Here is a 13,549-nt window from a genome sequence, read left to right on the forward strand (position 1 = left end):
TTTTCTATGATTTCTAAATTACTGATTCAGGAAAGAGCTATGGCATGCTTTGAGGCTATGAAAAATATGTATTTTTTAACAGTGAATTAAACCTTAGATTAAAATTTAAGAGACAAGCTTATCTTGACTTATGAACTTGCTTACCTGCACAGCAATGTACAAGCCTGGAACATTGAAGGACTCGAACATTATTTCAGCAGTATATTCCCTGTTTTCTGGAGTATTCAGTGGAGGTTCAGTCTATTAAATTGAATATTAAACATTTTAAATAGACAAGATCAGATTATTTTCATAACTTTATAGACAATTTTTAAATAAGAAATAATTTATGTCATTTTATTTAAAAGTCTTTTAATTAAACTTGCAGGTACAAAGATAGACATACAGACCAAACAAAAACTATATAAAGATTTCAAGCAGATCTAGGCATATATGAAAACAATATAGTTATTCACACAAGAAACTGACTCCTTATGTCACACCATTAAGCACTGATAAAAGGAATGAGAGAGAAAGGAGACCCAGTCAAATCATCTTGTGAAAGGGTAAAGACAGACCTCCAGGGAGACATACCAATCCTATCTGCTGGTGGAAGAACTCTCACCCATGTAATGTTTTCAGCAGGATGTACTGATCTATTTACAACTATAATAAATAAGCCAAGATTCTACAAATTTATGGCATGGCTTCTTGGAAAATGTTATAGAAGTCATAAAACTGTTAAAAGTATTAAAATGGAGATGGGTAGGGGTGCCTGGGTGGCTCAGTGAGTTAAGCATCTGACTTCAGCTCAGGTCATGATCTCACGGTTCATGAGTTTAGCATTGGGCTCTGTGCTGTCAGCTCGGAGCCTGGAGCCTGCTTCGGATTCTGTGTCTCCCCTCTCTTTCTGCCTGTCTCCCGCTTGTGCTCTGTCTCTATCTCAAAAATAAACGAATGTTAAAAAAAAAAAATTTATTTTTTTTAAATAAAATGGCGATGTTCACAGTATTCTCTTCCATTTTTGTGACCACATACCTGCAGATTAAGTCTTGGCCAGAACACATCCTAAGTCAAGAGTGGACTGAGGAAACAGTTACCTGCATTCCTGGACTTCATGTTTCACCTATGCCTCATGACTACTTAAATCATTTACATTATTAAAGCTTGAAACTGGGCAAGACCTCTAATTCTTCTGAATGTGATTTGACAATTCTTTTTGTTATCTCAAATATTGAAACTGAAAGGCAAAACTTTTAAACTTCAGAAGTACAAAAGAATTATCTTTTTGATCTTGAGGTAAGAATGATTCCTTAAATTTCAAGAACACATATTACAAAGAGAAAGATAGATAAAATTCAAATTCATTGCAAATTAAATCTTTTTGTTAATTTAAAAAAACACTATAAAGTTTTTAAAGAAAAAGGTCGACTAAGAGTAGACTTTTTACACATGTAAACCCTTTAATAGCTAAACTACTTGATATGATTAAACTTATTTAGAGGAGTTTTGGAACATGTTCAAGGATTTGGAGATAATTTAAAGACAGGTACATAGAAAATTAAGCACACTAAAAAAAAACCAAGGCAGTTAAATTATAAACTCCAAGAAAAACAGAAGTTCTATATAAAATAAAATATAATCAGAAGATCTCCCAAGGAAAATATACAAATAGCTAATAAGCACATGAAAAAGTACTCAACATCATTAGTCATCAGAAAATGCAAATTAAAACCAAAATGAGAACTCTTACACACCCACCAGAACGGCTAAAATTAAAAAGACTGACACCAAATGTTGGATAGAATGTAAAACAACCAGATTGCTAACACATTGCTGGTGGGTGTGAAAAAAGGTAGAACCCCTTGGAAAAAGTTCTGAAAGTTTCCTATAAAACCAATCATGCATGTACCCCATGACACAGCAATTCCATATCTAGGTATTTGCACAAGACAAATGAAAACATGTCCACAAAAAAACTTGTATAAGAATGTTCGCAGCGACAGTTGGGTGGTTCAGTAGGTTGAGCTTCTGACTTTTGATTTCAGCTCAGGTCATAAACTCATGTCCAGCTCTGCTGAGCACAGATCCTGCTTGGGATTCTCTCTCTCCCTCTCTCTCCGCCCCTCCCCTGCTCTTTCACACACGCTCACTCTCTTTCTCAAAATACACACTTAAAAAGAAAGTTTGCAATAACCAAAATATGCATAATAATCAAAAATTGGAAACAGCCCAGGTAATCATCAATAAGAAAATGGATAGTAAGGCACATTCATACAATAGAATATGATCCAACAACAAACTACTGGTATTTACAACAATGTGGATGAATCTCAAAGATTATGCTGGGGGCGCCTGGGTGGCTCAGTCAGTTAAATGTCCAACTTCGGATCAGGTCATGATCTGGTGGTTTGTGAGTTAGAGCTCCACATCAGGCTCTGTGCTGATGGCTCGGAGCCTGGAGCCTGCTTCGTATCCTGTGTCTCCCTCTCTGCCTGCCCCTCCCCCACTTGTGCTCTGTCTCTATCAAAAATAAATAAAATGTTAAAAAAAAATAATTAATTAATTAGCTTAAAAAAAAAGATCATGCTGAATTAAGTCTTAACCAAAGAGCACATCTTGTAAAATTCCATTTATACAAAACTCAAATATAAGCGAAACCAATCTGCGCTGGAAAAAATCAGAACAGTGGTTGCCTCCAGGGAAGAGGGGCAGGAAATAATCAGGAAAGGGCATCAGAAAACTTTCCAGGCTGATAGTAATGTTCCATATCTTGGTAAGGATTTAGGTTACACAGATGTATGCATCTGTCAAAACCAGACAATGGGTAAACTACATCATGTATCCTGTAAGACAAATCCATCCCACCACTTGTTTCTGTAAATTCAATTTTATTGGAACACAGCCATACCCATTCATATAAGTATTTTCTGACACTGCTTTCCTGCCAGAACAGCAGAGCTGAGTAGCTGCAAGTTATTCAGAGAAAGTCTGCCAATGCCTGGTCAATATACACTGAATGGTAGAATTAAGATTTGTGCATTTGATAGCATGTGAATGTTATATAAAAGAACTGTAAACAAATAATGAACTGTATTTGATGATATGCATGCTAATGTACTTAGGGGTGAAATTACTCCATCTACAACTCATTGTGAAGTAATTACAAATATAAGATTGGAGCGCTTGACTGGTTCAGTCAGTTAAGCATCCAACTCTTGATTTTGGCTCAGGTCATGATTTCACGGTTCATGGGTTGGATCCCCACACTGGGCTCTGTGCTGATGGTGCGGAGCCTTCTTGGGATTTCCTCTCTCTTCCTTTCTCTCTGCATCCACACACATGCTCACTCTCTCTCAAAATAAATAAACTTTAATAAATAAATAAATAATAAGATGGAATGATGAATAACCTAATAGCTATCATAAAGCAATTATAAAAAAATACTTGAGTCTAGGTTGTGTACATGTGGATATTTATTGTAAAGCTCTTTCAACTTTGTTTATGGTCTACCCATAAACAATATTCACAAACTACCATAGTAAAATACAGAATACTGATTTACCAAAAATTATGATATAACCACACTGCAGGGAGGGGGAGAAGATAGGGACTTTGTGTTAACAGAAGGGGGATAAGAGGAAAAGAATAAAAGCCTCATCTTTCCTACTAGGTAGTTAGTAGGTAGTGTCTAATATTCAAATAAACAAGAAACAGAAAACATGTTTAAATTTATGTGATAACTAGCACACACACACAAAAAAACTCTTAAAAATTTAAAGTGTTTGTCTCAAGAGAACATGAATCAAAGACTGGGAAAGGTGAGGAAGGAGAATACTATCTTTTTATTTTAAATCTTATACCACTTGATTTTTTAAGCTAAAAACATGTGTTACACTGATAAAAATAAGAAAAAAGTTTAAAAGTAAATTATATTGTATTTCTGTTGTCAAGAATTATTAATAAATAATAATCAGACTAGTTATTTAAAAAAACAAAGTGAGGTGCCTGGGTGGCTCAGTCGGTTAAGCATCTGACTCTTTACCTCGGCTCAGGTCGTGGAATGGAGCCCCCATGTCGAACCTGCTTAAGATTCTCAAGATTCTCTCCCCCGCCCCCACCCCTCTTCCCCTGCTTGCACACGCACACACACTCTAAAAAGAAAAGAACAAAAGCAAAGTGCCTTATTTCTAATGTTTTGAACCTTACTTACAGTTCCTACTGTAAGAATTAAATATTAATTATGAAAACTTTGTAAAGCACCTAACCCTTGGTGTCTCAACATATTACAACTCTAGTGGAACTCAGAATTAGATAATCTTAAAGACCATACAACTTTATAACAGTCTCTTAGGTATATGGCAATGTAATAAGAAACTATGCCCTACTGAGTACAGATGTGATGAAAACATTCTCAGCATTTTTCAAAAATATCCCTGATGAAATTACAATTTGTACTTACCAAAAGAAAATAATGGTCTTCTGGTTCTGCCCTTAAATATTTAAAGATCACCTGTTCCATAAACCTTTCCATCAAGTCCCAATCTTCAACTATACCATGGCGAATTGGCCACTATTAAAACGAAACACAAAACAAATGAAATCGTATTAATATCAAAAGTAAATATAACTACCCAAAAAAGGTAATATTAAATCAGGACAGAAATTTTTAGGTGTGATTTAATGAGTGTATGTAGATCATGCTTAGGAGACACAAACTTAACTATTTAGAGATCAATGAAATTATTGCTACAACCTATTTTTAGATGGTTCAATTAAAATAACGCAAATATGTCAAATGCTAAAAACTCTTACATCTAGATAAAAGTTCACTGTACTGGTCTTTCTCAATTTCTGAAAATCTTGTAATAATGGGAAAATAACCCATTAAAACTAAAGTCTATGGTAGTATACTTGATTAAAGTTTCCTTAATTTATAATTTGTTAGCTCTTTCACAAATATTTGTTGTGTGCCTAATATATATAACACAGCTGGTATGTATAAAGCCAGCATAATCATAAATGAAGCATGTTAAATTTTATTTAAAAAGTTATAGATATTTGTACAGAACCATGCTTTAAAACAGAGTCCGAGGGTACTGCTGCAAATTCACAAAGACACCACAACATATTTAAAATTTTCCAGGGAAATACAGTGATACTCAAAATCAGTTTGACACTGCATATCTACTAGTTCAAGGTAGTTCAGTTTCAACATTAGACCATTCTATATTCCTTTCAGTAACATCACTTCTTTGAGAAGCTGGGTTGCCAGCAGTTGCTATTATAAAAACCAAGTACCTCTCCCCAAATAAGAAATGAGGGTGGCAATGAAAAGTTGTGAAGTGCCTAACAAGCACATGCATCGTAACAGTTAACTGTGATTATTTGACAATTAAATAAAAATATTTTCCTTTTGAATAGTGTCTTATTTTTTTTCAAATGGCTACTAGCTGCTTAGCACTAGCTACTTAATAAACACAACTGCTGGGTATTTCTTTTTGTTTAGGTGGTGGGTGGCATAGTGAAAAATCTTACTGAGACACTGAGAGCACTGAGAAAGTTTGTGAACCTCTGCAATAATAGTTCCACAACATATATAACAAAAGATTAGTGTTATAAATATATAAGGAATTTCTTAAGCAAATTAAAATTTTAGGCAAAAAACTTTAAAAATACACATAACAGAAAGTAAACAAAAAAATAAACAAACAGTTCCATGTACACAGTACGCACTCAATACCTAAGGCTGAACTATTGTATGAACAAGTAAACATCCCATAGTTATTTACTTAATCATTAAACCTCTTATCTATTAATCCCTAATGTTCACATCTCACTCCAGCACTTTAGATACTTTTTTAGTCATTATACTTATAAAATTACTTCTACTAGAATTTAAATTAAAATTTGAAACAAAAGAAATACTCTTCAGTTTGCTTTAGGGAAGGGAAATGAATGTACTACATCATTCATCTTATAACATTACTGGAAGTTTACATATTTCAATGTTCTAAGAGCTTATTCATTTATTAGTCAAGTATTATTGTGCACCTAATGTGAACCACTGGCAAAAATGCTGAGGACATGACCATCCTGCCCACAAGTTCAGCCTAATGAAAGAAACAGATACAAATAATACACTGTAAGATCTTAAAGAAATAAAGTATCTAGCACAAGGTGACCAACTTGGCTTCTGAAGGAAAACAGAAAGGTTCCTCCTATTCCTTTATGACTGAAGTCATAATCTAAACTGGGTCTTAAAGGAGCAACCTTGTCAATACTGTTTTTTTGGGGGCAGAGGGAAAACATGTAGACAGAATAGAAAAGATATATACAAACACTACATAATATACAAACACTGCAGGTATCAAAAGGCTTGGGGAGAGGAAGTATAAAGAGATAAATCAGTTCTAGATGAAAGATACCAGATTCTCAAAAACTGCATTTACTTACCATGTATTTGTGTTTTATTCTATAAGAAATAGTTCATCAGTGGCAATTTTTAAGCAGCGCAATGACAAGAACAGCTTTGATTTTCAGAAACATCATTAGTGCAGCATTGGGAAAGCTGAAATTCATCTTAAAAGAATCAAGCAAGAAAGAATAAGAGCCCCAATTGTGGTATGGATGATGTTAGGCCATACTGAAGATTTCTGTCAATAAGAATGAGAACAAACTCAAATGTATCAACAAGTTTCCATTCTGAAGTCAGATTGGAGAGGGTCTATTAATCAAGATACAAAAGTTGTGTTCTGTATTGTCTTGGAATAAGCAAGGGTAGAATATATATGTAATGAATTTTGTTTTGGATATATTAAACTTGAGAGCCAGGTAGTTGGAAATGTAATGGTCAAGGAATTGGAAGCAGAGATCTGGGCTGTAGTCGTAGGGAATGAAGTGCATGAGATCACCTAGATAAGAGGGGAGGTTGGGTGGCTCAGTCAAATAAGCTTCCAACTTCAGCTCAGGTCATGGTCTTGCAGTCCATGGCTTGGGGCCCCACATGTCGGACTCTGTGCTGACAGCTCAGAGCCTAGAATCTGCTTCGGATTCTGTGTCTCCCTCTTTCTCTGCCCCTCCCCCGCTCATAATCTGTCCCTCTCTCAAAAACAAATATTTTTAAATAGATAGATAGATAGATAGATAAGAATCAGGGAAAGCACATGGGAAATAACACATTTGATTAAAGGCAAAGGCGGGGGAAGTAAGAATAAAATAGAAAAGTCTATGTTAGGAAGAGAATTATCAGAGCTATCCTGTTGACAGACAAACTAAGAAGGATAAAGATTATTATATACTAATGGATTAACAAACAGTTTAACAATAATCTGCATTCAAATAATGAGACTAAATAAGAAATTTGGTTTTAAAAGGAAAGAGGAAAATGAGGAAAATGATAGCTCTAAAAGGCTGAGGAAAAGGAGTAGGAATAAAGACTGAGAGAAGTTTTATTGTTTTGGTTTGTTTGTAGCATTTGAAAATGTGTTTAAGAAAATGTGTTGAAAATGTGTTTAAGAGAACAGAATCAGTGCAGAGAAACTCTGGCCTCTTAGCTCACTGACTTCATCACCTTCAAAGATTTATTTTCCATTCTGGCTGCAGTTTAGATCTTGGTATCACTATCATCTCTAAATTCCTGGAATCCAAGTATATCCCTCTCTGATCATAACCTCTTCTGGAATACTCCAGCATCCCACTATATTGCTCATCACAATAAGACTTGTAGTTCACTGGCTCTGGTAATTATTCCCTAGTTATCAAACCTCCCCAAATACACACACACACATACACATACACACACACACACACACATACACACACACACACACACACACACACACACGGTTTAGATTTTATGTCCCATCACTTTGACTACTCATATTTCCTTTTGTCATTCCATCTATCAAAACCTAACCTAGCATAACCCTTTGCTAAATGTGCCTATACCCAGAATGCTGACTATACTGAAGACACATACATAACTAGGTGGATAAAACTAAGTATTCATAATTGCATTCTCAATTCTATACCTAACTTTGCCTGGCAAGCCTTTGTTTCCCTACTCTGTTCATCTTCACTCTTCACAATGATAATTTTAAATGTTCTCCCTATCTATCACTCATGTATTCTTCCCCAACTCCCTGGGCAGCAGAGATGATGTTACCATGTACTTCATTCACAGAGAAGGCAGAAGCCAAGTCAGGAATCCAACCTCCTTCCACCAAATCTATAAAACTGATTCCATACTGACCCTTGTTTCTCTTTCACTTTTTTGTAAGTGAAGAGACCCCCCCCCCCCCAAAAAAAAAACCCACCCATATCAATTACATCATCTGTGCTCTGGATGCCATCCCTATCTTTCTTAGTCACCCAAGAAAGTCACCTAGTCATCTTTCCTGTTACTTACACCTTTTTCTAATGGCTCTTTCACATTAGCATTTAAACATCTCTTCTTAGTCCCACACCTTGTCTATTCATCTATCTCTGGCTCCCAATCACAGACAAACCCCAATGAATTATTACTGTCATTTTTTCCTGGCCTAATATTCACAATCCAACCTACCTGAACCCAGCCTCACTGGGTTCTCACTCTTCTAAAACTATAATTAAGGTTACAAATGACATCCCTGTAGCTAACAACAGTAAATAATATATGGGCTCTAGCTTATTTGATACCTTGGCAGCATTCCACACTGTTTATATTCCTTCCTATCTAGCCCAGTCTCTCGAACCACAGCTTCTCAGTCTCCTTTGTAGGCTTTCCCTCTTCTATACAAATCTAAACGGTACATCCTGGGCCTCTTTCCAGTACACTCCCCTAAGTAATCTCATCCTTTCTAGAGTAGATACTTTCCAAACATCTGTCTCTAGCTATCATGTTTTTGAGCTCCAAAAGCCAAGTACCTGACTGCCTAACAATGTATAAGATGTTTCTCAGGCACCTCAAACATAACACATGCAAAACTAAACTTACCCTCTCCTCCCTAAACCACCCCAGTCCAAAGTGTTTCTCCTCAAATAGTCTCAATCTCAAGAAATAAAGGGCACGAAGACTATCCAGGAGCTGGGAACTATCCTCAAGTACTGTTTACCACCAATATCTTGTTAATCATTCCCTACTACTCCTTAGGTATCCACGTTTTTATTCTTGGCAAAAAAAACAAAACAAAAAACCAAACACACACACACACACACACACACACACACACACACACACAACCACATAATTTACACACATCTAATCAGACTTCTATATTTAATACTTTACAACAAAGAAGTAAACAGAAAACAGAGGATCATGTTAAGTGACAGAAGAATGTAATCATCAGAATCCACAAAGTGGGACATTTAACAAGACAAATAACCAAAATTTTTCCATAAAGGAAAGAAGAACTCACTTTCTCTCTCTCTCTCTCTCTCTCACACACACACACACACACACACAGAAAAGAACCCCAGACCTAAGCAACCTGTCAACCAAATCAAAGGAGTAGACCTTGTTTAAAACTCGATTCAAACAGATTAACCAAGATAAGAAATAACCAGGGAAATGTGAGTACTTATTAGATTTCAGATATTATTAACAAAGTGCACACTGTATTTAGGTGTGATATTTATATTTTTAAAAGTCTTTAAGAGAGAAGTATTTGTAGGTGAAACAATATGTGAGATTTACCTTAAAATAATCGGAGGGAGAGGGAAGATACAGATCAAACAAGGTTGGTGATGGGTTGATAACTGCCAAACTTGTGTAGCTGGTATGTGGGGGTTCATTATATTCCTTTCTATTCCTTTTATACATATGAAGTTTTCCATAACAGAAGTTAAGTATGTGTGTGAGAGACACACACACATAATCTGTTTCTGTCTATCCCCACTGCCATCAAATGTAGTCCAATCACTAATATTCCTTGTGTCCTCTACAGTATGGCCTTCCCAGAATTATGCTGTGTTCCCAAATAATAAAAACAGCTAACACATAGTGCTCATTCGTTAGGAACAAAGCACCACCCTGTTAACAATTGCTTTATATGCATTATCTCATCAAACCTTCCAACAATCCTGAAGTACCAAAAATATTCCCATTTTATAAATCAAGAAACTGAAACTCAGAAAGCTTAAGTTACTGAATGATACCACAAAGCAAGAAAGTAGCATAGATTTCCAGCGTAAGCATAGAGACTTCAATATTTGTACTTTTAGTCACTAACATTATTCCTCTACTGAAACCCATTAATGTTGTCCATGGGACAGAGTTTAAATCCTTTAACATGTCTGGCCTAACAATACTTCCAACCATCTTGTCCTGGCCTATATAACCAGCCTCCTCACTTCTTTCCACCTTATTCTCTATGCTTCAGGCACACTGGTTGTTCAATTCCAAGCTCCCTCATACTTCCAAGCCTTCCTGAATATTACAGTCTCTGCCTAAAACAATCTTGCTACACAATTCATTCATCTAACTCGTTTTATTCTTCAAGCCTCAGCTGAAAAGATATATTCTTCAAAGTCTTTCCAAAATCTACAAACCAGGTAAGCTACTCCTGATGTATATTCCCAAAGCATCCTGTATTTTCCTTTTTCTAACCTTCATAACACTTGTAATTATTTCTTCAATGTCTTCCATTCCACCACATTATACTAGCCTTGAAGACAGGGAAGCCATTTTTCTTATTTACCATTGTACTCTTAGCACTTAGGGTTTTACACACAGTAGTTGTTCATTGTTCATTAGTGAATAAATTATCAGAAGGGAATAAAAGATACAGAAGAAATGTGCAAAAAAATGTGCAAATAAGGCACAGTCAGCATCTAAAAATAAGAAAATTAAGGTCACAATGGTGTTTGCCTTTCAGTGTGGGCAGGGGTGGTAACAGTGTGGAGTAGGTACAAGGAAAGCAGGTGGGTCACTAGATTTATTTGCTCTATACACTAAACTTTTAGGATTATGATCACAAATATTTTTAGACTACAAAATGAAAGCTTACCTATTTTACTATATAGAAATTATACCTCAATTAAAAGGGAAAGAAAGAAGGGTCAGGAACGAGAAAAGGAAAAAGAACAAGAGGAAAAGAGAGAGGCATTTCCAGGTGACATAAGCTTCAAGAAAGAAATAGTGTGAGTCTGAAGATGGGAAAGACATGTCTCTAGATGCAGCACTATGGAAGTAAGAGAAAGCCACTCACATTGATGGCTCTGAGGTCTAGTGGCACGGAAAAGTAAATACTGCTCATTTGAATGGGTAAAAATTTTCCTCTCAGGAGGAAAAAACAAAGCAAGTTTGGGAGGAGCCTCAAGGAAGAAGAAATTTCTACACTAAAGTGGTTGAGGGTATTAGGCCTATAATTGAGTAAAATTCTAGATGGCACAATCACTGAGCAAACTCATTTTTAAAAAATGTATTATTTATTTATAGAAATCATAAAAATATACCTTTGTTGCATATGTAGGTTTTTCTATTGCTTCATCACCAATAAAGAAGTCTAGGTCATCAACACCTTTCATCACCCTCCTCTGAGCTTGATCACCCACTTTTGCTGACTCCTTAATAGCAATACCTTAAAAATAAAAGTTATTTATACATGTGAAAATTTGCTTTTCTCAAATGAGACATATTAACTTATATTTCTTCCATTATAAAGTATTATTAAACACAACATGACCTAACATACTTAAATTGTCAAAGCAGAGCACAAAGGTCATTTAAGAAATCAATGACAAAATTAATTTAACACAATGAAATCTCAACTTCCATCCAGAGACAAGGCCTCAAGTGTAAAAGCCATAAGTAGAAGTACTGTTGTGGGAATGTTTCAGTTATATTTTTTAAAACTATGTAGAATCTATTCTGATTTGAGCAAGATTATAATCCCACCAAGTCAACATATGCTTAATGGATAATCAGAAAGAAAAAAAATGAAAAACACTAACAAATGAAAACAGGAAAACAAAAGGGGAATTTTTTTTCAAAAGCTTTCTTCCTATTTGCACTATTATGGACTGGCAATTTAAATATAACACTGGGGGCACCTGGGTGGCTCAGTTGGTTCAGAGTCCAACTTCGGCTCAGGTCGTGATCTCACAGTTCGTGAGTTCAAGTCACACATGAGGCTAGCTGCTGTCAGTGCAGAGCCCGCTTCAGATCCTCTGTCCCTCTCTCTCTCTGCCCCTCCCTGGCTTGCGCTCTCTCAAAAATAAAAAATAAAAAAAATTTAAATATAACACTGGCACAGGGTTCTGTTAAACTTTAATCCCACAGAGGGAAATTTCAAATCATTTAAGTAAAATCCACAACATTCCCCTTAAATAATTCCAGAAACCCAGCCACAGTTCTTGACCTAAAATCTATATATTTCTTAATTAACATATAAATTTCTGAACCCTTCAAGTTAAGCATTCATTCAAAATAATTATCTGCATGTACTTAAAATGATCAAGCATTCAACTGTTATACTTTCATTTAATAACAATTATATTCTTAATAAGATGGGTAGAAAATACTGAAGGAAAGATAGTCTAAATCCAGTCTACTCCTTCAAAATGTTAGAAAGCTTCTCTAGTAATTTATTTATAATGTCCATAGACATCCAGATGGCTCACTACAAGTTTCCTGAAAAACAAAGATACATGCAAATAACTCTGAACCAAATCTACAGGCTTTCCAAATCAAATATCCATGCTCATCAGTGGCAACTGGCTGTATCTGATTATAAAAACTGGACTTGCAGCATTAAAACTGGATGTAAAAAACTCCAAAATCAAAAATCTTCTTTCAGTACAGAAATGGATTTTTAACACGCTACAACTTCTTGTAAGAAAGACAACGAAAACTAAAATTGCATATTTTGGCAAAGAGACAAAATAGGGAATGGGTACAATGGTGATGAGATCCTAAGGTTCCAAAGATGGGTCTCCAACAAAGACAACACGTCCACTTAAGATTTAAAAAAAAAAAAAAAGGAAAAGAAAATCAGTAATCTCATGAAATAAATGCTTAATCACAATACCTTATAAAAGATTATAAATTATGAAATAACAAAATCAGCATTTTATAGGTTGAATATCTTCCCCAAAGTATGTTGAAGTCTTAATCCCCAGTACCTCAGAATGTGACCTTATTTCGAAAGAGGGTCTTTTGAGTTGAAAAGAGATTATTGGGGTGGGCCCTAATCCAACATGACTGGTGGGTGTCCTTATAAAAAAGGAAATTTGGACACAGCCAGAGAGAAGACAATGTGAAGACACATCGGGAGAAGACAGCCATGTGACTGGAGTGATGCGTGTACAAGCACTGTCAGCAAACGTCAGAAGCTAGAAGAAACAGCTAAGAGGGTTCTTCTCCTAGAGCTGTCAGCAAGATCATGGCCCTACTGACAACCTGATTTTGGAATTCTAGCCTCCAAAACTATAAATTTCTGATGTTTTAAGCCACCCAGTTTTTGGAACTTTGTTATGGCAGCCTTAGGACACTGATATAAAAATACGAAAGGGTCTAACACTAAACTCAAATATAACTAAGTCAGGTACTAGACCACAAAAGTATTATCCATATTAGTGGGCAATA

At 35.5% G+C, this 13,549-nt stretch overlaps 1 protein-coding gene across 1 annotated transcript in view; it reads right to left on the reverse strand.

The window, feature by feature from the left end:
• Positions 1 to 13,549, reverse strand: part of ACTR3 (actin related protein 3) — a 65,386-nt gene that overhangs the window by 21,989 nt on the left and 29,848 nt on the right. Inside the window, exons 3-5 of the mRNA XM_027055931.2 lie at positions 11,419 to 11,543; positions 4,442 to 4,552; positions 145 to 240 (exon numbers count right to left, since the gene is read on the reverse strand). Of these exons, the coding sequence (XP_026911732.1) occupies positions 145 to 240; positions 4,442 to 4,552; positions 11,419 to 11,543 (332 nt within the window). The remainder of the gene's footprint in view (positions 1 to 144; positions 241 to 4,441; positions 4,553 to 11,418; positions 11,544 to 13,549) is intronic.

The sequence above is a fragment of the Acinonyx jubatus genome, chromosome C1 (assembly GCF_027475565.1).
Source record: "Acinonyx jubatus isolate Ajub_Pintada_27869175 chromosome C1, VMU_Ajub_asm_v1.0, whole genome shotgun sequence".
Lineage (NCBI taxonomy): Eukaryota > Metazoa > Chordata > Mammalia > Carnivora > Felidae > Acinonyx > Acinonyx jubatus.